Here is a 21,251-nt window from a genome sequence, read left to right as displayed (position 1 = left end):
GACTTACCTCTTTTCAGCGGTGCATCCCTTTCGTCTAAGGCTAATGCTTATTTGTGTTCCTGATCTCATTCTTTGCTGTGTTTTCCAGTACCATATTCTATCCTATTTAATCTTCAGACTTTGGTTTCTCTTTTCGTTAATTTCTTTTCCTCGATCTATCAGTAGCTTCAGATATTCTTTATCCAGAAACAAGAGTAACAAAAACCTTTCCTTAACCCTACCTCTTCCTCTCAAGCTATCTTTTCTTTCTCTTTCCTATGATTGCCATACTTCATAAAATAAATTAGTGTCACTTTCTTACTTCCTCACTTTTGATTCCTCTCTTTCTGACTCCCTGGCCTCTATACCTATTTGAATTTTCTGTAATTATTGACTCTTGAACATTCCCTACCTGAAACTCCCTCCTCCCTTTGCTGTTATTCCTGCTTATCTTGTCATTCTTCATTCTCTTGCTCTGAATCAAAATGCTGTGGCTCTTCAGGTTGCATTCCTAGTCATCTTTTCTCATTTTATATGCTCTCTCATTTTCATTCAATATACTTTACTGGCTTTAGCCACCATTTATATTTCCTTATCATTTATATTTCCAGCTCCCATATTTCTCTAGAGCTGTAGACCTATTTTCTAATTATTTTTTATTGCATCTACCTTACATCTCAGGTATCCCCAATGTTAATATGCCTAAAATTAAATTGCCTCTACCTCTCTCTTCTTTTATTTCTGTGTTTTTCAGATCTACTCTACCTTTTCTACTCTTCTTTAATCCTTGCTCCCATTCAAGTTTTCATCATCACCTTCCTGCCCTCCATCATTCTTGCTTTATGTCACTTGAGAATGTGTTCTCTTTGCAGGTAGCAATAAACCAGTTAAGAGTAAATAAGAGTCTATATAAAGTCTGGAATTAGACAGTACAGGGTTTATTCAGTAGCTCATTAGTGCCATCAAGGACCTAAACATTTTCTCTTTCCACTCTGCTCTTTAGTATGTCAGTTTGTCATCTCATGGTCACAAAATGGCTGTTGTTCCTGTGGAACATAAACACATTCAATGTAGGAAGAAAGATTAGGACAAACTCTGCCAGATGCTTCTGACCCTCTATTATCAAAAAAGTAAATGCTTTCTTAGAGCCTCTCTCAGAATTCTTGTCTATATCTTGACTAGAACTTACCATACAGCCACCTTAGCTCAAGGAAAATTGGCAAATCATATTTTTTTCTATGGTGAGGAAGGCAAACTGTAAGGGATATGGAATGGGTGTTGAGTTTCAGCTAACATATAGTGTCTGCTACCCTATTCTTCTAACCCATCTGTCATATTATGACATAGTTGTCTTTCTAACAACCATTATGGTTAGTTGTCTCTCTGAAATCTTCAGTGGCTCATCATCGCCTGTACCGTCAAATCAAAGACACCTAAGCATGGCATACAAGGCCCTTCACTTATGATCCCAATTCAACTTTAATCCTATCTTCCCTCTCCTTTCCTACCCTACTGCCAATGTATATTATATTTTATCTGTAACATACCACTTACTCCTTGAACATGCTTTGTTATTTTAAGGGTTTTTTTTTTTTTCTGCCTATGCTGGTATTTCCTCTTAGAAATTATTTTCTGTTTCCTCCTGTTCCATATTCTAACTTCCTACTCATCCTTCAAACCCAATTCCAGTGTCACCTTTCTCAATCCTCTAAGGTAGGAGTGAAATGCTCTCTATTCTACATTCCTTTATACTTGGGTGTTTATAGTTGTGACAACCCATCCAATTTATTATAAAGCTAAAACTAGTATTTTTTCACAGACAAGACTCCTTGTGGGTTATGACTGAATCCTCTTTGTGCAGCTTTTATGCTTATGAAATACCTGGTACATAGTAGGAACTCACATGTTCTGTTTGCAACACAGGATACAAAAGTAATTATACTTCTGTGAAAGGGCTTATATTTCTACTAGAAAAGAAAGAAACGTATGTATATACACGTGTTATATGTAGTATCTTCCCTAAGATAAATACAACCAAAGAGTTGTAAATGCTCAGAGATAAAATGTAGTTCTGAGATGATATTAAGGAGTCAGTGGTACTTGAGCTACTCAAGGTAGGGAAATAGTTCACTTACTAGTTTTTCATAAGTAAGCTCCTCAAAATTTAGCTTCAGTATTTTAAATGAATTTTTTGTACCTCAGATCTGTTTATAATCAAATGAATCCATATTTCGTCAAATCTAAGACACGTTATTTGCCTCTAAGAAAAAAGTGATACCAGTTGATCATTATAATTATCCCAATTTCAGCTGTGTTAAGATGTGAAAATATAAACATCTAAAATTTAGTGAGATATGGTAGGTAAAAAATAAATATCCTACTACTAAATATAAAGTGATTCTTGATTTATCTACTCTTTTGGATCATCAACTCTGTTACTAGTCATTAGTGTATTAGTTTGGATAAAGGAAGGTTGATTATATATGCCAAATCTGTTTCAAAGTAAAAGACCTGCTCAAACCAGAGTTTGATCACTTGCTGTATTGTACAACACTCAAAGTCAAACTGCTGTTGGACTCAGGTGACATTCAAATGTTGGAGCATATGTTGGGACAAGTTGAGATGAGTCATCTTTCACTCTTCCTTTGCCATATCCATGAGTACTTCTCTATTAAACCTGAACAGATGCCAACCCTCCTCAGAGGAAAGGTCTAAAGCCCCTCGACGAGTATAGTAGTCAATAGAAGCCTGGTTCCAAATGACAACAAGAAAGTGCATGCAGTTACATTGGCTTCTGATGGCTATCTGTTTAAAAACAAAGAGATTACTTTTAATTGAAAGCATAGTCTTCATTAACACATTTATTTTATTAAAGGTCTATATGTAAGGCACTATGTCTGTATAATACTTCCAAATAATAATACAATAGTTAACTCTTGGACTTCTCCAAAGCTGTAAGAAGAAAAAAAGTCCTGTTGAGTTTTAAAACTCTTTCTTTGAAAAGTCCAAAGATGATTTGCAAAGTCTTCTCATTGTTTTTTCTGTAAATCCAATTCAGTTTTTTTCTTTATGTTTTTATAATTTTTTTATTATGTTAGTCACCATACAGTATATCATGGTTTTTGATGTAGTGTTCCATGATTCATTGTTTGCATATAACACCCAGTGCTCCATGCAATACGTACCCTCCTTAATACCCATCACTGGGCTCACCCATTCCCCCACCCCCCTCCCCTCTAAAATCCTCAGTTTGATTCCTGGAGTCCATAGTCTCTCATGGTTCGTCTCCCCCTCTGATTTCCCCCCTTCATTTTTCCCTTCCTTCTCCTAATATCCTCCATGCTATTCCTTATGTTCCACAAATAAGTAAAACCATATGATAATTGCCTTTCTCTGTTTGACTTATTTCACTTAAAATAATCTCCTCCAGTCCCATCCATGTTGACACATCCGGAAAGGATGCAAAAGTTGGGTATTCATCCTTTCTGATGGCTAAGTAATATTCCATTGTATATATGGACCACATCTTCTTTATCCATTCATCTGTTGAAGGGCATCTCGGCTCCTTCCACAGTTTGGCTATTGGGGACATTGCTCTATGAACATCGGGGTGTATGTGGCCCTTCTTTTCACTATATCTGTATCTTTGGGGTAAATATCCAGTAGTGCAATTGCTTGGTCATAGGGTAGCTCTATTTTTAACTTCTTAAAGAACCTCCATACTGTTTTCCAGAGTGGCTGTACCAGGTTGCATTCCTACCAACAGTGTAAGAGGGTTCCCCTTGCTCCACAACCTCTCCAGCATTTGTTGTTCTTGCCTTGTCAATTTTTGCCATTCTAACTGGTGTAAGGTGGTATCTCAGTGTGGTTTTGACTTAAATTTCCCTGATGGCTAATGATGTTGAACATTTTTTCATGTGTCTGTTAGCCATTTGTATGTCTTCTTTGGAGAAGTGTCTGTTCATGTCTTCTGCCCATTTTTTGACTGGATTATTTGTTTTTTGGGTGTTGAGTTTGAGAAGTTCTTTATAGATCTTGGATACCAGCCCTTTGTCTATAGTGTCATTTGCAAATATCTTCTCCCATTTCTGTGGGTTGCCTCTTTGTTTTGCTGACTGTTTCCTTGCTGTGCAGGAGCTTTTTATCTTGATGAAGTCCCAAAAGTTCATTTTTGCTTTTGTTGCCCTTGCCTTTGGAGACGTGTCCTGAAAGAAGTTGCTGTGGCTGATTTCGAAGAGGTTACTGCCTATGTTTCCTTCTAGGATTTTGATGGATTCCTGTCTCACATTGAGGTCTTTTATCCATTTTGAGTTTATCTTTGTGTATGGAGTTAGAGAATAGTTGAGTTTCATTCTTCTGTATATAGCTGTCCAATTTGCCCAGCACCATTTATTGAAGAATCTGTCTTTTTCCATTGCATATTTTTTCCTGCTTTGTCAAAGATTAATTGACCATAGAGTTGAGGGTCCATATCTGGGCTCTCTATTCTGTTCCATTGATCTATGTGTCTGTTTTTGTGCCAGTACCATGCTGTCTTGGTGATCCCTGCTTTGTAATATAGCCTGAAGTCATGCAATGTGATGGCCCCAGCTTTGTTTTTCTTTTTCTACATTTCCTTGGCAATTCGGGTCTTTTCTGATTCCATACAAATTTTAGGATTGTTTGTTCCAGCACTTTGAAAAATGCCATTGGCATTTTGATTGGGATGGTGTTGAAAGTATAGATTGCTTTGGGCAGCATAGACATTTTAATAATGTTTATTCTTCCGATCCATCAGCATGGAATGTTTTTCCATCTTTTTGTGTCTTCTTCAATTTCTTTCATGAGTGTTCTGTAGTTCCTAGAGTATAGATCCTTTACCTCTTTGGTTAGGTTTATTCCAAGGTATCTTATGGTTTTTGGTGCTATTGTAAATGGAATTGATTCCCTAATTTCTCTTTCTACAGTTACATTGTTTGTGTATAAGAAAACAACTGATTTCTGTGCATTGATTTTGTATCCTGCCACATTACTGAATTGCTGTATGAGTTCTGGTAATTTGGGGGTGGATTCTTTTGGGTTTTCCACATAAAGTATCATGTCATCTGCGAAGAGAGAGAGTTTGACTTCTTCTTTGCCAATTTGAATACCTTTTATTTCTTTTGTTGTCTGATTGCTATTGCTAGGACTTCCAGTACTATGTTGAACAATAGTGGCGAGAGTGGGCATCCTTGTCAAGTTCCTGATCTTAAGGGAAAGGCTCTCAGCTTTTCCCCATTGAGAATGATATTCACTGTGGGCTCTTCATAGATGGTTTTTATGAAATTGAGGAATGTTCCTTCTATCCCTACACTCTGAAAAGTTTTAATCCAGAAAGGATGCTGTATTTTGTCAAATGCTTTTTCTGCATCAGTTGAGAGGACCATATGGTTCTTGTATCTTCTCTTACTGTGTTCTGTCACATTGATTGATTTGCGAATGTTGAACCACCCTTGCATCCCAGGGATAAATCCCACCTGGTTGAGATGGATAATCCTTTTAATGTACTGTTGGATCTTACTAGCTAGGATCTTGTTGAGAATTTTGGCATCCAATTCATCGGGATATTGGTCTGTCATTCTCATTTTTGATGGGGTCTTTGCCTGGTTTTGGGATCAAGGTAATACTGGCCTCATAGAATGAGTTTGGAAGTTTTCCTTCTGTTTCTATTTTTTGAAACAGCTTCAGGAGAATAGGTATTATTTCTTCTTTGAATGTGTGGTAGAATTCCTCAGGGAATCCATCAGGCCCTGGACTCTTGTTTTTTGGGAGGTTTTTGATTACTGCTCTCACATGTTTTTGCTGCAACTATTGAGATAATCGTATGGTTTTTATCCTTTCTCTTGTTAATGTGATGTATGACATTGATTGATTTGTGAATATTAAACCACCCTTGCATCTATGGTAAATCTAACTTGATCATAGGGAAAATTTTTTAAAATGAATATTTGGGTTTGGTTTGCTAGTATTTTGTGATGATTTTTGCATCTATGTTCATCAGAGATATTGCCTTTAGTTTTCTTGTTTTGTAGTGTCTTTATCCGGTTTTGAAATCACGGTAATGCTGTCTTTGTATAATGAATTCGTAAGCTTTTCTTTCTTTTCCATTTTTTGGAATAGTTTGAGAATAAAAGGTGTTAATTCTTCTTTAGATGTCTGGTAGAATTCACCTGTGATGCCATCTGGTCCTGTCCTAACTTTTGTTTGGAGTTTTTTGATTGCTTGATTCAATTCCATTGCTAGTAATTAGTCTGTTCAAATTCTCTATTTCTTCCTGATTCAGTTTTCAAAGGTCATATGTTTCTAGGAATTTATCCATTTCTTCTAGGTTGTCCAATATGTTGGCATAAAATTTTTCATAATACTCTCATAATCCTTAATATTTCTGAATTATTGGTTATTATTTCTCCTTCACTTTTAATTTTATTTGAGTCCTTTTTTTGATGAATCTGGCTAAAGGTTTTCAATTTTGTTGGTATTTTCAAAGAACTAGCTCCTGGTTTCATTTATCTGTTGTATTGTTGGTGGTTTTTTTTTTTTTCTTTCTTTTTTAGTCCCTATTTCATTGATTTCCGCTGCATTCTTTGTTATCCTCTTCTTTCTAGTGGCTTTGGGCTTTGTTCTTTCTCTGTAGCTCCTTTATGTGTAAGGTTAGTTCTTTATTTGAGCTTCTTAGTTTATCAAGTAGACCTATATTGCTATAATCTTCCTTCTTAAAGCAACTTTTCCTGGATCCCAAAGATTTTGGATCATTATATTTTCATTTTCATTTGCCTCCATGTATTTTTTTAATCTCCTCTGATTTCTTGGTTGACCTGTTCGTTGTTTAATAGCATGTTTGTAGCCTCAAGGTATTTGTGTTCTTCCCAGATTTTTTCTTGTGTTTGATTTCTAGTTTCATATCATTGTAGTCAGAAAAGATGCATGATAAATTTTAATCTTTTTGAGTTTATGGAGACTTGTTTTGTGGCCTAAACTGTGATCTGTTCTGGAGAACATTTCAGATACACTTGAAAAGAATGTGTATTCCACTATTCGGGGATGGAATGTTCTGAGTATATCTTTTAGATACATCTGGTCCAATGTTTCATTCAAAGCCACTGTTTCCTTGATTTTCTGTCTGGATGGTGTATCCATTAATGTAACTGAGGGTTATAGTCCCCTACTATCATTGTATTAATGTCATGTTTTTCTTTCTTTATGTCTGTTAATAGTTGCTTTATGTATGAGATACTCCTATATTGGGTGCATAAATATTTACAGTGATTATATCCTCCTGTTGGATTGTTCCGTTTGTAATCATGTAGTGTTCTTCTCTGTCTCCTGTTACAGTCTTTGTTTTAAAGTTTATTTTGTCTAAGTATTCATACCCCAGCTTTCTTTTCACTTACATTTGCACGGTAAATATCTTTCCATCCCTTCACTTTCAATTTGCATGTAACTTTAGTTCTGAAGGGAGACTCCTGTAGGCAGCTTATCATTGGGTCTTGCTTCTATATCCACTCAGTCACCCTATGTCTTTTGATTGGAGCATTTAGTTCATTTATATTCAAAGTAATTATTGATAGGTATGTACTTATTGCCATTTGTTACCTGTTTTACAGGTATTTTTGCTGTTCTTCTCTATTACTTTTTTCTCTTGCACTTTCCTTGTCTTTGATAGCATTCTATAGTGATATGCTTGGGTTCCTTTCTCTTAATTTTTTGTGTATCTGTTAGATATTTTTGGTTTGTGGTTTCCATTTGGCTCATACATAACATGCATATAGTGTAGCAGTCTATATTAAGTTGATGGTCAATTAATTTTGAACCCATTCTATTTTTAAAAAAGATTTTGTTTATTTATTTGACAGAGAAATAGAGCCAGAGAGCACAAGTGGAGAGAATGGCAGAGGGACAGGGAGAAGCAGGCTTCCTGCTCAGCAGGGAGCCCGATGTGGGGCTCGATCCCAGCACCCTGGGATCATGACCTGAGCCAAAGACAGACGCTTAACTGACTGAGCCACCCAGGCGCCCCTTTTTAAGAACCCATTCTAAAAGCAGTAAATTTTTATCCTCCCCCCACCATTTTATGTATATGTCCTACTTCACGCCCTTTCATTTTGTGAATCCTTTGACTTGATATTTATAGATACACTCGGTCTTACTGTTTTTGTGCTTTAACCTCCATACTGGTTTTATAAGTGATTCATCTATGGCTTTTTTGTTTGTTTGTTTGTATTTAACTCAAGTTTTTTCCTTTCATAATTTCTTACTCCTGATTATCATGTTTTCTTCCCACTCAAAGAATTCCCTTTAATAGTTCTTCTAAGGCTGGTTTAGTTGTAATGAACTGTTTTGCTTTTTGTTTGTCTGGGAAACTCTTTATCTCTACTTCTGTTCTGAATGATAGCCTTGCTGGATAGCCATGAAATGAGTGTTCTTGGTTGCAAGTTTTTTCCTTTCATCACTTTGAATATATCATGCCGGTCCTTTCTGGCCTGCAAAGTTTCTGCTGAAAAATCAGCTGATAGCCTTATGGGATTTCCCTTGCATGTAACTTTTATTGCTTTTAAAATTCTCTCTTTATCACTACTTTATTGCCATTTTAATTATTATGTGTGTTGGTGTGGATCTGCTTGGGTTGATTTTCTTAGGGACTTTCTGTGCCTCCTGGATCTGAGTATCTGTTTCCTTCCCCAGATTAGAGAAGTTTTCAGCTATTATTTCTTCAAATAAATTTTCTGCCCCCTTCTCTTTTCTCTTTTTGGGATCCATATAATGCAAATTTTATTAGGTTTGATGATGTTGCTGAGTTCCCTAAACATGTTCTCATTTGTATTTTTTTTTTCTTTTTCCTGTTCAGCTTTGTTCCTTTCCATTACTCTGTCCTCCAGCTCACTGATCTGTTCTTCTGCCTCCTCTAATCTATTGATTTCCTCTAGTCTATTTTTCATTTCAGTTATTAAATTATTCATCCCTGATTGGTTACTTTTTTGTTTTCTATTTCTTTGTTGAAGGTTTTCCTGTGATTTTCCACTTTTCTCAAGTCCAGTATCTTTAGGACCATTAGTTTGAATTCATTATCAGGTAACTTGTTTGTCTCCATTTCATTTAGCTCTTTTGCTGTGGTTTTTTCCTGGTCTTTCATTTGGGATATATTCCTCTGTCTTATTTTGTCTAACTCTCTGTGTTTGTTTATATGTAAGGAAAATCAATTATGTCTCCTGATCTTGAATGTAGTGGCCTTACAAAGAAGAGGTCCTGTGGTGCCCTGTAGCACAATGTCTCCTGTTCACCAGAACCAGGTGCTTCATGGGTGTCTTCTATTTGGTTTGTGTGTGCCCTACTGTTGTGGCTAAGCCTCATTTGCTTTCAGTCCAGTTGGCTGCAATGGCCTGCTTTGATTTTTGTGGGCCATATTTGGTCCTGTGCTGTTAAAGGGCCATTCTGTGGCAATAGGCTTACAGTTGGGCATTGTCAGCAGTCAGACCAAAATGCTTGCCCTAAGCCCAGTTTGCTGGGGCTGAAGTCATACCAGACTGCAGAGTGCATTCCCTGCGTTGTCTCCTAAGAGGCTTATGTTGGTGGGCAGTGGCTATAAACAAATCAAATGCTATCCCCAGTTTGTCTCTTAGGGCTGTGGTAGCACCCACCTGCAGGGTGCTCTCCCTACCTTGTACCTTGAGAGGCTTTTATTGGTGGGCAAGGCTGGCAGACCAGATGCCTGTCCCCAGTGCCATGGCTGCAGTGACCCCAAACTGCAGAAGTCTCTCCCTCTGCTACCCCTGAGGTTTTTGTTGGTGGACAGGGCCAGTTATCATATCAGGTGCCTGCCCCCAGTCCATGTGCTGGTGCTGCAGACCCACTGATCAGCAGGGCACTCTCTGCACTGCCAGTTACTAGGTTTGGCTGCTAGGGCTGCAGTCGAACTGATGTATGGGGTTATCTTTCCCTCTCCACAAGGCAGGAGTCATTTTGGACTGGTGCAGGTCACTGCCAGAGCTGCTCGAATAAGACCTGACAGGAGCTGCTTGGAGAGACTCCTGCTGAGTGGGGTGAAACGGATGGAGTGGATCCACAGGAGAATGTGGGGTGGGATGCATGGTATTAGCAAGGTAGGTACAGCATACCCCGTTTCCCACAAGTATCCAGCTATCTAGGCTGGGAAGTAGGGGTTTGGGGAAGAGAGAAATGACTCCCACCAGCTTTTTTATTCTTGGCATAGTCTCCTAAAGATCCCTGCCCCTCCAGCACATATTCTGAGATTTGTAAATAAATCTTCATGGATACCCTAGGCATTTTTCATACTGCTGCTTCTGTGTTCTGTCCTGTGGGGCAGGGGTTGTTTGTTATGCTGTCTCTTTAAGGTTGGGGACTCCATTTCCTATTGCCCTCTCACTCTCAGCGCTAAGCCCACTGATTTTTAACATTCCTGGAGTTAAGCCCAACTGGTTGTAAAAATTCGAGAAGTTAAACCCCATGGTTTTCAAAGTCAAATGTTATGGGCACTTGTCTCCAATGCAGATCCCCCATGCCTGGGTTGCCTGCTGTGGGGTCTGACCTCTCCCTTCTATGTGCTTGTGGTGTCCCTCCCATTTGTGGTTAGTCTCCCCAGGAATCTGGTTCTTGACCTTGTCTCTGTCTCTCCTACCCTTTTCAATGTGGACTCCTCCCTTTAATTAACTGTGGGATGTCTCTTCTGCTAGTCTTTAGGTCATTTTCTGGGTTGGTTGCACTGATGTGGCTGTTTTCTAGGTGTGTCCCTGGGACAAAATGAGCTTAGGAGGCTCCTACTCCAACTTCCCAGAAGTCATTTTTATGCTATTCTTATATTCATACCATGGACCTATTTTATAGGTAGAATTGCCTTCTAATCTCCCTCTTGCTTACTTCTGCTTTATAGCAAAGTGGTGTATAGTATGGTTGTGGGTTACATAGAAATCAATTTTTGATTAAACATAATTCAAATATAATTATGTGACTATCTGATTTGAAGATCTATTTTAATTGAAATAAAAAATAAGTATGTTTTGAGGTTATGTTCAGAAGGTGAGATAAATTAATTTACACCCTGTTAAATAATATTTAATGAAGAAAATGACAACATACAGAATACCAATACTAAATGTAATACATACCTGACTTAACCTCTTCAGCATTTCAGCTCCAATACCTAGACCTTTTAAATAGATAATGGAAAATGACACGAGTTTTAAAAATCCACTTAACAAGTTTTGCTTTAATCTTAAAGAAGTAAAATATGAAACCCTATATGTGGCTGTTATATATTCTTAATAGCTTGTGTTGAAACTCAACTCATGAATGTTTTTAATATCTTCTTCCTAATTGTAAAGTGGTTCCAAAGGTAATAGAAAAGATTTTGGATTTAAAGATTGGTGAAGCAGAAATGAGTCCCTGTCACTCTCATAATATAGTATATTTCTTATTCACTTCCAGACAAAACAACCTAAAATATAAATGCATTTTTTGAAGATAAAAGGATAGCTGTGATAATTTGGCTTATTCAAGCTTTGATGGGAACTAAAAAGAAAGTCATTTTCTAATCTGTGATTGAGTTTTCCCCATATGCAAGGATAACTAGGATAGTGATCAGTCTCATGAAATAGAAGTGAGTTACATAAACTAACTTAAATACCATATTTATAGTGAAGTCCTATCTCTACTCCTTAAAATATGCCATTTTAATTTTTAAACTATAAGTAATAATATAAGTGTAGCTCGACCTCGGTAAGCTTGTATGACATAAAAGTCCTCTAGGTAAAGTAACTTGCCAATCCAGGGGTCGTACGTAAAGTAGTACATGGCAAATCCAACAGTCACTTTGCCTAGAAGAGGGAAGAGAAGGTACAACGAGATTAATGCTTTGAATCTTAAGAGTGTTCTTTCCTCTAAAATTGAATATCTTAGTGTTTTCTTTGTTAAATTAATAAAAGCTTACTGGACAAACTATCAAACAGTACAAAAAATACATAATGTAGCTTTAGGTCCCTTATAACAAAATCTTAAAAAAAGACAGGCCATCTTTTAATAATGTATATTCTTCCAAATTTTTTCCTATGCATATACGAATACATACCACACATTTTCTGTAAAAAAACAAAAAATAAAAACTAAGTTTATGTACTTATACTCTTCTACTCTGTTTAGTAGTAATTCTGTGCTATCAAATTGTTCTTCATTTTCAGGGTAGAGAAAGTATACCCCAGATTAAATTGGAAGAAGCAGATTTATTTTACCTGATGGTTTTTGTTGATTGTGTACTTCTGCAATTAGGCAGTAGAAAAGGGGATTGTCCCCAAAGCCATCTCTGAGTAAATCTGAAATATAAATTCATATACAATATGTTAGAAAGTTTATAATAAAGAAAAGGAAGATGGTAGAGTAGGCAGTACCAGGAATTCATCTCTTCACCTCTACAACTGTACTGGCAGTGAATATTCTGGAACTCTAGAGTTTATTTGAACACTTACAACTTCCAGAGGACAGCTTGGCTGGTAAACTGCAGTTAATTTTGGTCAAATTCAGCTATCAGCCCACTGGTGGCTTACAAGTCTCCCCTGCCCCCTTGCCTCATGGCAGCAGCTGTACAGATGGCAACATGAATTGTTGAGTGATTGCTGGAGCCAGGGTAGGCATTAGGGGACTTATCCTCCAAATACTGGAGTTCTGTGTTCTGCTCATGGATTGCTACTCTTAATGCTGAGGTGAGAGCTTAGAAGTTGGCCACCATTTTTCCAACCGCCACCAATGAAAGCAGCTTCCAGATGTAAAAAGAGCCACATGAGAATTTAGAAAGCTACCATGCATGACCAGGGAAACACAGACTTAGAAAAGACCTCAGAACACCTTAAACACTTAACTCAGGCTGATCTCTTACAGAGATACCCTATAACAATAAAAAACAAAAACAAAAAAAACAGCCATCCCTGGGGAAGGGGGAGAATTTTATTTCCAGAGTTAACATAAGATTCAAATGTCCAGTTTTCAACAACAAATCACAAGGCATACAAAGAAATTGGAAACTATGCCCCATTCAAAAGAATGAAGTAAATCAATAGAAAACATACCTGAGGAAGCCCACATGTATTAGAACAAGACTAAAACAACTGTCTTAAAGATGCTCAAAGAGCTAAAGGAAAGACAGGCACAAAAACAGGAAACATATGAACAAAATAAGAATCTCAGTAACAAAATACAAATTATAAAAAAAAAAGAACCCCCACCAAAAATTCTGAAGCTGATAATTATGTACAATAACTGAAGTGACAAATGCACTGTAGAGGTTCAAAATCAGAATTGAGCTAGCAGAAGAAAAAAAAAATAGTGAATTTGAATATAAGACAATTGAAATTACCAAGTCAGGAACTGAAAGAAAAACAATGAAGAAAAATAAACAGTGCCTAAGGGCTTTGTGGAACACCATCAAATGGGCCAATATACACTCTATAAGGCAGATTCTTAGCATGATAAGAGAGAGGGGGAAAAAAGAATATTTGAAGAAATGATGGCTGAAAACTTCCCAAATTTGAATCAATTAATGTATCTACAAATCCAAGAAGCTCAACAAACTCCAAGTAGTATAAACCAAAAAGAGCAACACTAAGACACATAATCAAACTGCTGAAAGACAAAGAGAAAATTCTGAAAGCAGCAAGAGAGAAGGAACTTGTCATGTACAATGAATCATCAGTAGGGTTATCATCTGATTTCTCATCAGAAACCTTGGAGACGAGAAGGCCGTGAGTTTATCTATTCAAAGTGCTGGGGGGAGCCTATCAACTGAGAATTGTATCTCTACCAAAACTGCCCTTCAGAAATGAGGGAGAAATTGAGACATCCCCAGATCACCACCAAAAACAAAGAAACAAAAACCTGAGGGATTTTATTATCAGTATACCTGCCCTGCATAAAATGCTAGAAGTCTTTCAGGTTGACATGAAAGAAAGCTAGACAGTAACTCAAAGCCACATAAAGAAATAAAGATAAAAGTAAAGATACCTAGTTAAAGGTAAATGCATGGACAATTATAAGGGCTAGAGTTATTTTAATTTTGTTTATAACTCCACTTTTTATTTTCTACATAATTTAAAGACAACTGCATAAAATTAGTTATTAATATATGTTATTGGGCACATAATGTACAAAGATGTAACCTCTAACATCAATAACATAAAAGAAGGGAAATGGAGATGTATAAGAGAAGAGTTTTGTATGCTATTGGAATTAAGCTGGTATAAATTCAAATTAGATTATTATAACTTTAGGATGTTAAATGTAATTTCCATAATAACCACAAAGAAAATATCTATAAAATATACACATAAGGAAATGAGAAGGGAATCAAAATATTTCAATACAAAAATCAACAAAACACAAAAGAAGGTAGCAGTGGAGGAAATGAGGAACAAAAAGCCTGTATGGCATATAGAAAACAGCAAAATGGAAGAAGTCCCTCCTCATTTACTTTAAATGTAAATGGATTAAATAGTCTAATCAAAAGACAGAGATGAGCATAATGGATTAAAAAAATGATCCAACTCTATACTGTCTATAGGGGACTCACTTTAGATTTAAACACACACACACAGAAAGGTTGATAGTGAAAAATAATGGAAAAAAGATATTTCATGCAAATAGTAACCAAGAGAGCTGAGGTGGCTGTAGTATATCAAACATAATAGACTTTAAGTTAAAACTGTTACAAGAGACAAGGAGATTATTTAATAATAAAAGGGTCAATTCACCAAGAAGATACAACATTTATAAACATTTATGTACCAATCAGAGATCCAAACTAAATGAAGCAAATACTGACAGAATTGAAGACAGAAAAATAGCTCTACAATAATAGTAGGAAACTTCAGGTCTTCAATTTCAATAATGTATTGAACAACCAGACAGAAGATAAATAATTTGCTAGATTTGAACAACAATATAGATCAAATGGACCTAAAAGAAATACAAAGTACACTCCACCCAACAACAACATAATGCACATTTTTCTCAAGTGCACATGGAACTTTGTCTGGGATAGGCCGTATGTTAGGCCACAAAACAAGTCAATAAATTTTGAAAGATTGAAATCATACAAAGTATCTTTTCCAATCACAGTGGAATGAAACTAGAAATCAACAGCAGAAGGAAACTAGGAATATCACATATACGTAGAAATTAATGCACTCTTAACCAACAGGTCAAAGAAAAATCACAAGGGAAATTAGAAAACACTTAGAGATGAATGAAAATGAAAATGCAACATATGAAGCTTATAGAATGCACTGAAAGCAGTGCTTGAAACTTATAGAATGCACTTGAAAGCAGCTATAAATGCTACATTAAAAAAAAAAAAAGATCTCAAGCAATAACCTAACCTTATACCTTAAGAAACTAGAAAAAAGGAGCAAACTAAGCCCAAAACTAACTGAAGGGAGGTAATGATAAAGTTTAGAGCAGAGATAAACAAAATAAAGGGAAAAAGTACAATAGGGAAGAATCAGTAAAACCAAAATTTGGTTCTTTGAAAATATCAACAAATTGAAAACTAGACTGACAAAAAAGAGAGAAGATGCAAGTTAATTAAAATCAGAAATAAAGCAACACTACTACTGACCTTACAGAGATGAAAAGGATTATAAGTAAATACTATGAAATTTACACCAAGAAATTAGATAACCCAGAAGAAATGAACAAATTCCTTGAAACTTACAAATGACCTAAACTGATTCAAGAAAAAATCTGAGCAGACCTGTAACAAGAGTTTGAATCAGTAATCAAAAAAAATTTCTCAACAAAGTAAAGTCAGGAACCAGGAGATGGTTTCCCTGGTGAATTCTATCAAAAATTTAAAGAAGAATTAACATAATCCTTAAACTCTTCCAAAAAAGTGTGAAGAGGAAGAAACATTTCCTAACTCATTCTATGAGGTCAGTATTACTTTGATACTGAAGACAGGTAAAGACATCACAAAAGGGACGCCTGAGTGCCTCAGTCAGTTAAGCATCTGCCTTTGGCTCAGGTCATGATCCCAGGTCGTGGGATCTAACCCCATGGCCAGCTCCCCAATCTGCTTCTCCCTCTCCCTCTGCCCCTTCCCCCACTCTTGCTCTCTCTGGCCTTCTTTCTCAAATAAATAAATGGAATATTACTTAGCCATCAGAAAGGATGAATCCCCTACTTTTGCATCCTTTCTGGATGCGTCAACATGGGTGGGACTGGAGGAGATTATGCTAAATGAAATAAGTCAAACAGAGAAAGGCAATTATCATATGGTTTCATTAATGGAACATAAGGAATAGCATGGAGGATATTAGGAGAAGGAAGGGAAAAATGAAGGGGGGAAATCAGAGGGGGAGACGAACCATGAGAGACTATGGACTCCAGGAATCAAACTGAGGGTTTTAGAGGGGAGGGGGGTGGGGGGATGGGTTAGCCCGGTGATGGGTATTAAGGAGGGCACGTATTGCATGAAGCACTGGGTGTTATATGCAAACAATGAATCATGGAATACTACATCAAAAACTATGATGCACTGTGTGGTGTGATTTATCCTAGGAAAGAGAGGAAGGTTCAACATAAGAAATCAATATAATACACCATATTAACAAAAGGAAAAAAGCACATGAACATCTCAATTGATGCAGGAAAGGCATTTGACAAAATACAATACACCTTCATGACAAAAGCCCTCAGAAAACCAGGAATAGAGGAAAATTCTTCAACATTATAAAGGGTACTTATAAAAAACCGTTAACTTCATGCTCAATGGTGAATGGCTTAAAGCATCCCCCCTAAGATTAAGAAGACAAGGATGCCCACTTTTACTACTGCTTTTCGACATTGTACTGGAAGTTATAGCCAAAACTATTAGAAAAGAAAAAGAAATAAAAGCTATCTAAATTAGAAAGAGGTAAAATGATCTCTGCAGATGACACAATCCTACTGATAAAAAACCTCAAAGAATCCAAAAGATACTATAGCTAATAAAGGCACTCAGCAAATTTGCAATCTATAAGATCAACAAACAAAAGTCATTTTTGTTTCTATACACAAAAAGAACAAACTAAAAAGTAAACTAAGAAAACAACTCCATTTACAGTAGCCCCTAAAATAAATAACTGGGAGTTAATATAACCAAAGAGGTGAAATATTTGCATGCTGAAAACTACAAAAAACATTGCTGAAAGAAAAGGACCTAAGTAAGTTGAAAAACCTCTTGTATTCATAGATAAGACATAACATTGTTAAAATGTCAGTACTACCCAAAGTGGCCTAAAAATTTAATGCAATGGCTATCAAAATTCCAGGCCTTATCTCTTTTCACAGAAATGGTAAAGCCCATCCTCAAATTCATTTGGAATTCCAAGTGTGTAATTTTATATGCTTTAATCCTCTCTTAATGTTCATATTTCCTGCCTAAAAAGTTCTAATTCATTGTAAAACACTAGCCTATCCTTTTAACATTGCTGGCTATCAAAATGTAGTGGATATCTTGAAAATAGTCTGTCATTTTCTGTTTATCTATTTCATCCTATTTGGCTACTATGAACGTATTGGGCATTAAATTTACTTTCTTTGAGCAGTTACATTTCTCATTCTACATTTTGAAAATTAGTTGAAGTCTATTGCAGCCATAAGATGTAAAAGCTCTTAAATATGAATTTTGTACTTAAAAAATGGGGAAAATATAGTGGTTCACTGACAAAGCTACCAAACTAATGTCCTGCACATGTAGGCACTATTAATGGCATCATCTTTGTGTACCAAAGACAGCAGCTTCCACATATCTAGGTACAAGTAGTATGTGTGTGTACATTATGCCATGTTTTTTTTTTTTCAGCTCTGAAAATACTATAAAACATCTTACCTGTTACTGTTAACTTCACTGAATCTAGCATGTTTTCACAGGAAGCCAATTCCTATCAAAGTAGAGAAAACTTTCAGTTTATGGCTTAATAATAAATTCTTAAGATGATAATCATGAAGTTTTTCTTGAGCACTTATTTATTGAGCATTTATTAATGTAAGATGTCCCAGTTGGTATTAATAAAAGTGAGTGAGAATTAACTCCAGTCATCTAGAACCTTAAAATCTAAATGTATGTCGAGAGAAGATCAACTATTTCAATAACTCACTCATGAAGATAGGCTGTCCAGGTAACTAGTCTTGAATACAACCAGAAAGGTTGAAGTAAAGTTAAAAATGTTCCTGAATATTCAAGGTAGATGTCACAAAGTCTATATACAATAAAGCTAGTAGACTTTATGAAAGGTCTGTCATGTTTGCCTGTGAGGTGTTTTTCCCAGTTTAGACTTTGTCAGTGTGGCTTTTCACTATATCATTTTTTTGCACATTCAAAATAATACATGGTTTGGATCTCATGCTTGGGAAGTCACTGCCCACTTTCAGATTATTAGAACATAAAGCTCAAAGCTACTTAATTATTACATTCATACCTATGAGTAAATAATGTCTCATGTCTATAATAGTAATTTAGCTTTTCTAGTATTTTTCTAGTGAATACTCATTAAAATTATTCCCAAGAAACTTCTAGTTTATATTCAGATACATGAGGCAAGTTTAAAATTAAATGTGGTCAGGAACTCCACAGATGACAGGTTCATTGAAGTGGGAGGGTCCAGGGATCTCTTTTTCCCTTGGTGATGTTTGGAAAGATAAGGAAAGTAAGTTTTCTGGATAGAGAGATTCACTGCCATTCAGTAATAAATTCATTAATTGCCAACTGGGTGTCAGATACTAAGCTCCAAAAAGTTTAAGTGTTTTTTTCTACATGGAAAAACGTGCTTCTGGAATAATTAACATGTTGTGTGTAGTATTTTGATTGATGATCTGATCATGCAGATTAATGCCAGTTAGAGAAATGATGTGGGAACTTGTGGGGATAGAATAAAGTAGAAGATATAAATAACCCAGTTCTTACAGATCTGTAATAGGACCTAGCATCATTTCAGCAGATAGATTTCACTAGAAAACATTTGGTGTTTTATTTTGGCCATTAAAACACATTCTCTGATCAAAGAGAAAGGAACGTGGCCTGATTTAAGGATTTATAGATGATAGATAGATAGATATATGATAGATAAATAGAAAAAATATATAAATTAATATATATATAAAATATATGTATATATAAATTAGTAGATGGAAACATTTTCATTGCAAAACTCTTTTTATAAGGTTCTCTTATCTATAACCTATGCCTTATTCCAGCCTCATATTTACTCCATTAAAAATCTAGGCTACTACTTTTATATGGAATTGTTTAGGCTGTGCATCACATAAGTGATTGTTTGAGTGCCACAGAACTTAAGCACAGTAACCATGGCTATTAGTTTGTCCCCTTTACTATATACTGGGATGATTTCCAGGAAAACCATAATTACCTCCTTAAAAATGATTTTTTAAATCAGACATTTTTAACCCAACTCCTTGGATTCCTGGAGGTTGTCTGTGGATGGGTGTGGATGGGCTTCAGGAGTCAAAGAACTATCTGAAATTGTATGGAAAATTTGTTCTGGATGAATATTTTTTTCGGCACAATCATTAGGTTCTACATGTAGGTGTGGTCTTAAAAGCAACAAGACTTGCTACCCTAAAATCTTATACATTAATACCTGAAATTCTATTACTGATAGGTCATTCATTTAAGTGAAACATTCCTTTTCTCTAAGATCCTCTTAAAGATAAATTTTCCCTAGGACGGACAACATACTAGGTCCCTGAAATATCCATGAATTCATCTCCCCCCCCCCCTTCCTGAGCCCACTACTTTAAGTCAAGAAATTTATGTGTAATTATTTTACATTATTACAACAATGTTTTGATATAGATAGTACTATGATCTTGATTTTAGATGTGAAAATTGAAACCTAGAGAGGTTCAGTAACTTCCAGAAAGTTGTGTACGTGGGTCATAATTAGCAGAGCTAGGATTCAAACCCAGCCTATGCCTTCCTTACTCTCAGCCCTAAACTAATGCCATGAAACTCCACAGAATAAGGAGAAAGACGCTTACTTTAATTAGGCGCAAGATTTCTGGGCAGTCATGAGCCTCTGCAGGTCTTACTCGGAAAGAATTCATGCTTGGTTGCCTCATGCCTGTTTGGCTTCTGCCTGGTTGCCTTATGCCTGGTTGGCTTGGACTTGGTTGGTTCATGCCTGCTTGGCTTGTCCCTGATTGGCTTGTTCCTGCTTGACTTGTGCCTGATTGGCTCCAGCCTGGTTGTCTCATGCCTGATTGACTCATACTGAATTGGCTGAGGCCTGGTTGTCTCATGCCTGATTGACTCATACTGAATTGGTTGAGGCCTGGTTGTCTCATGCCTGATTGACTCATACTGCATTGGCTCAGGCCTGGTTGCCTCGTGCATGGTTGGGTTGGGCCTGGTTGCCTCATGCTTAGTTGACTTGTGCTGAATTGGCTCAAGCATGGTTGCCTCATGCTTGGTCGCCACATGCCTGGCTGGCTCAGGCCTGGTTGGCTCATACCTGGTTGCCATGTGCCTGGTTGGCTCCTGACTGGTTGTTTCATGCTCAGTTGGTTCATGTCAGGTAAGCTTGTATTTGGTTGGTTTATGTCCAGTTGGTTCGTACCAAATGAGCTCGTGCCTGGCTGGCTCATCCCTGGTTGGTTCATGTCTGGTAAGCTTGATTGTTTCATGCCTGATTGGTTCATGCCAAGTTGATTCATTCCTGGTTGGCTAAGGACTTGTTGACTTATGACTGGTTGGCTGAGGACTGGCTGGCAGATGATGGGTTGGCAGATGCCTGGTTGGCCAGTGACTAAGTATCTTGATGGAGCAGGAGTCCTTAACTACAGCGCTGTAGTGGGAGGCTCTAGGACGTTTCTGTTTTTTCTCCACTTGATTCGTACTTTGAGACCCCTCTATCAAGATGAGAATGGGGAAAATAAAGGACTACCTAAAGAAGATTATCGATGCCTCTGATTTGCTGGAGTTGACCTCACCAGCGATTACAGCTGTAGGCTTGGCTGGGTTTCAGGTTGTCATCTGGCCTTTCTCTGCCAACAGGCTGGAAGCGAGGGGAAGAAGAAAATGACCCTGGGGGAGTATTACTGCTTCACCCCCTTGCACAGTCACTGCGTCATAGTGATGGAAGTCACAATGCTCATATTTACGTGCCTAAGTGCTCCCCCATGTGGTGAGGGACAGGGCCTGCTTGACCACCACTTTATTTCCTCCTTTCCTGGAGCTTAAGAGGGTGAAGCAAGAAGCT

General features: G+C 36.8%; 1 protein-coding gene across 1 annotated transcript; it reads right to left on the bottom strand.

Annotated features, from left to right (window-relative positions):
- Positions 1-962: 962 nt before the first annotated feature.
- On the bottom strand, positions 963-20,108 carry SATL1 (spermidine/spermine N1-acetyl transferase like 1). Its single transcript, XM_078065270.1, has 6 exons — positions 20,032-20,108; positions 17,864-17,915; positions 12,237-12,317; positions 11,724-11,825; positions 11,118-11,158; positions 963-1,025 (listed from the first exon to the last, which is right to left on the bottom strand). The coding sequence occupies exons 1-6, from the start codon at positions 20,095-20,097 to the stop codon at positions 987-989; spliced, it is 381 nt and encodes a 126-aa protein (XP_077921396.1). The 5' UTR covers positions 20,098-20,108; the 3' UTR covers positions 963-986.
- Between the last annotated feature and the right edge of the window lie 1,143 nt (positions 20,109-21,251).

Source organism: Halichoerus grypus, chromosome X, assembly GCF_964656455.1.
Source record: "Halichoerus grypus chromosome X, mHalGry1.hap1.1, whole genome shotgun sequence".
In the NCBI taxonomy this organism is placed as follows: Eukaryota; Metazoa; Chordata; class Mammalia; order Carnivora; family Phocidae; genus Halichoerus; species Halichoerus grypus.
This window is presented reverse-complemented; position numbering and strand designations above follow the sequence as displayed.

Excerpts from the sequence above, each read along its gene's own strand:
- SATL1 (XM_078065270.1), bottom strand. The coding sequence starts at position 20,097 with ATGAATTCTTTCCGAGTAAGACCTGCAGAGGCTCATGACTGCCCAGAA. Across the intron at positions 17,916-20,031 it reads AAATCTTGCGCCTAATTAAA|GAATTGGCTTCCTGTGAAAA; the intron begins GTAAGCGTCTTT and ends CTACTTTGATAG. Across the intron at positions 11,826-12,236 it reads CAATCAACAAAAACCATCAG|GCAAAGTGACTGTTGGATTT; the intron begins GTAAAATAAATC and ends TCCCTCTTCTAG.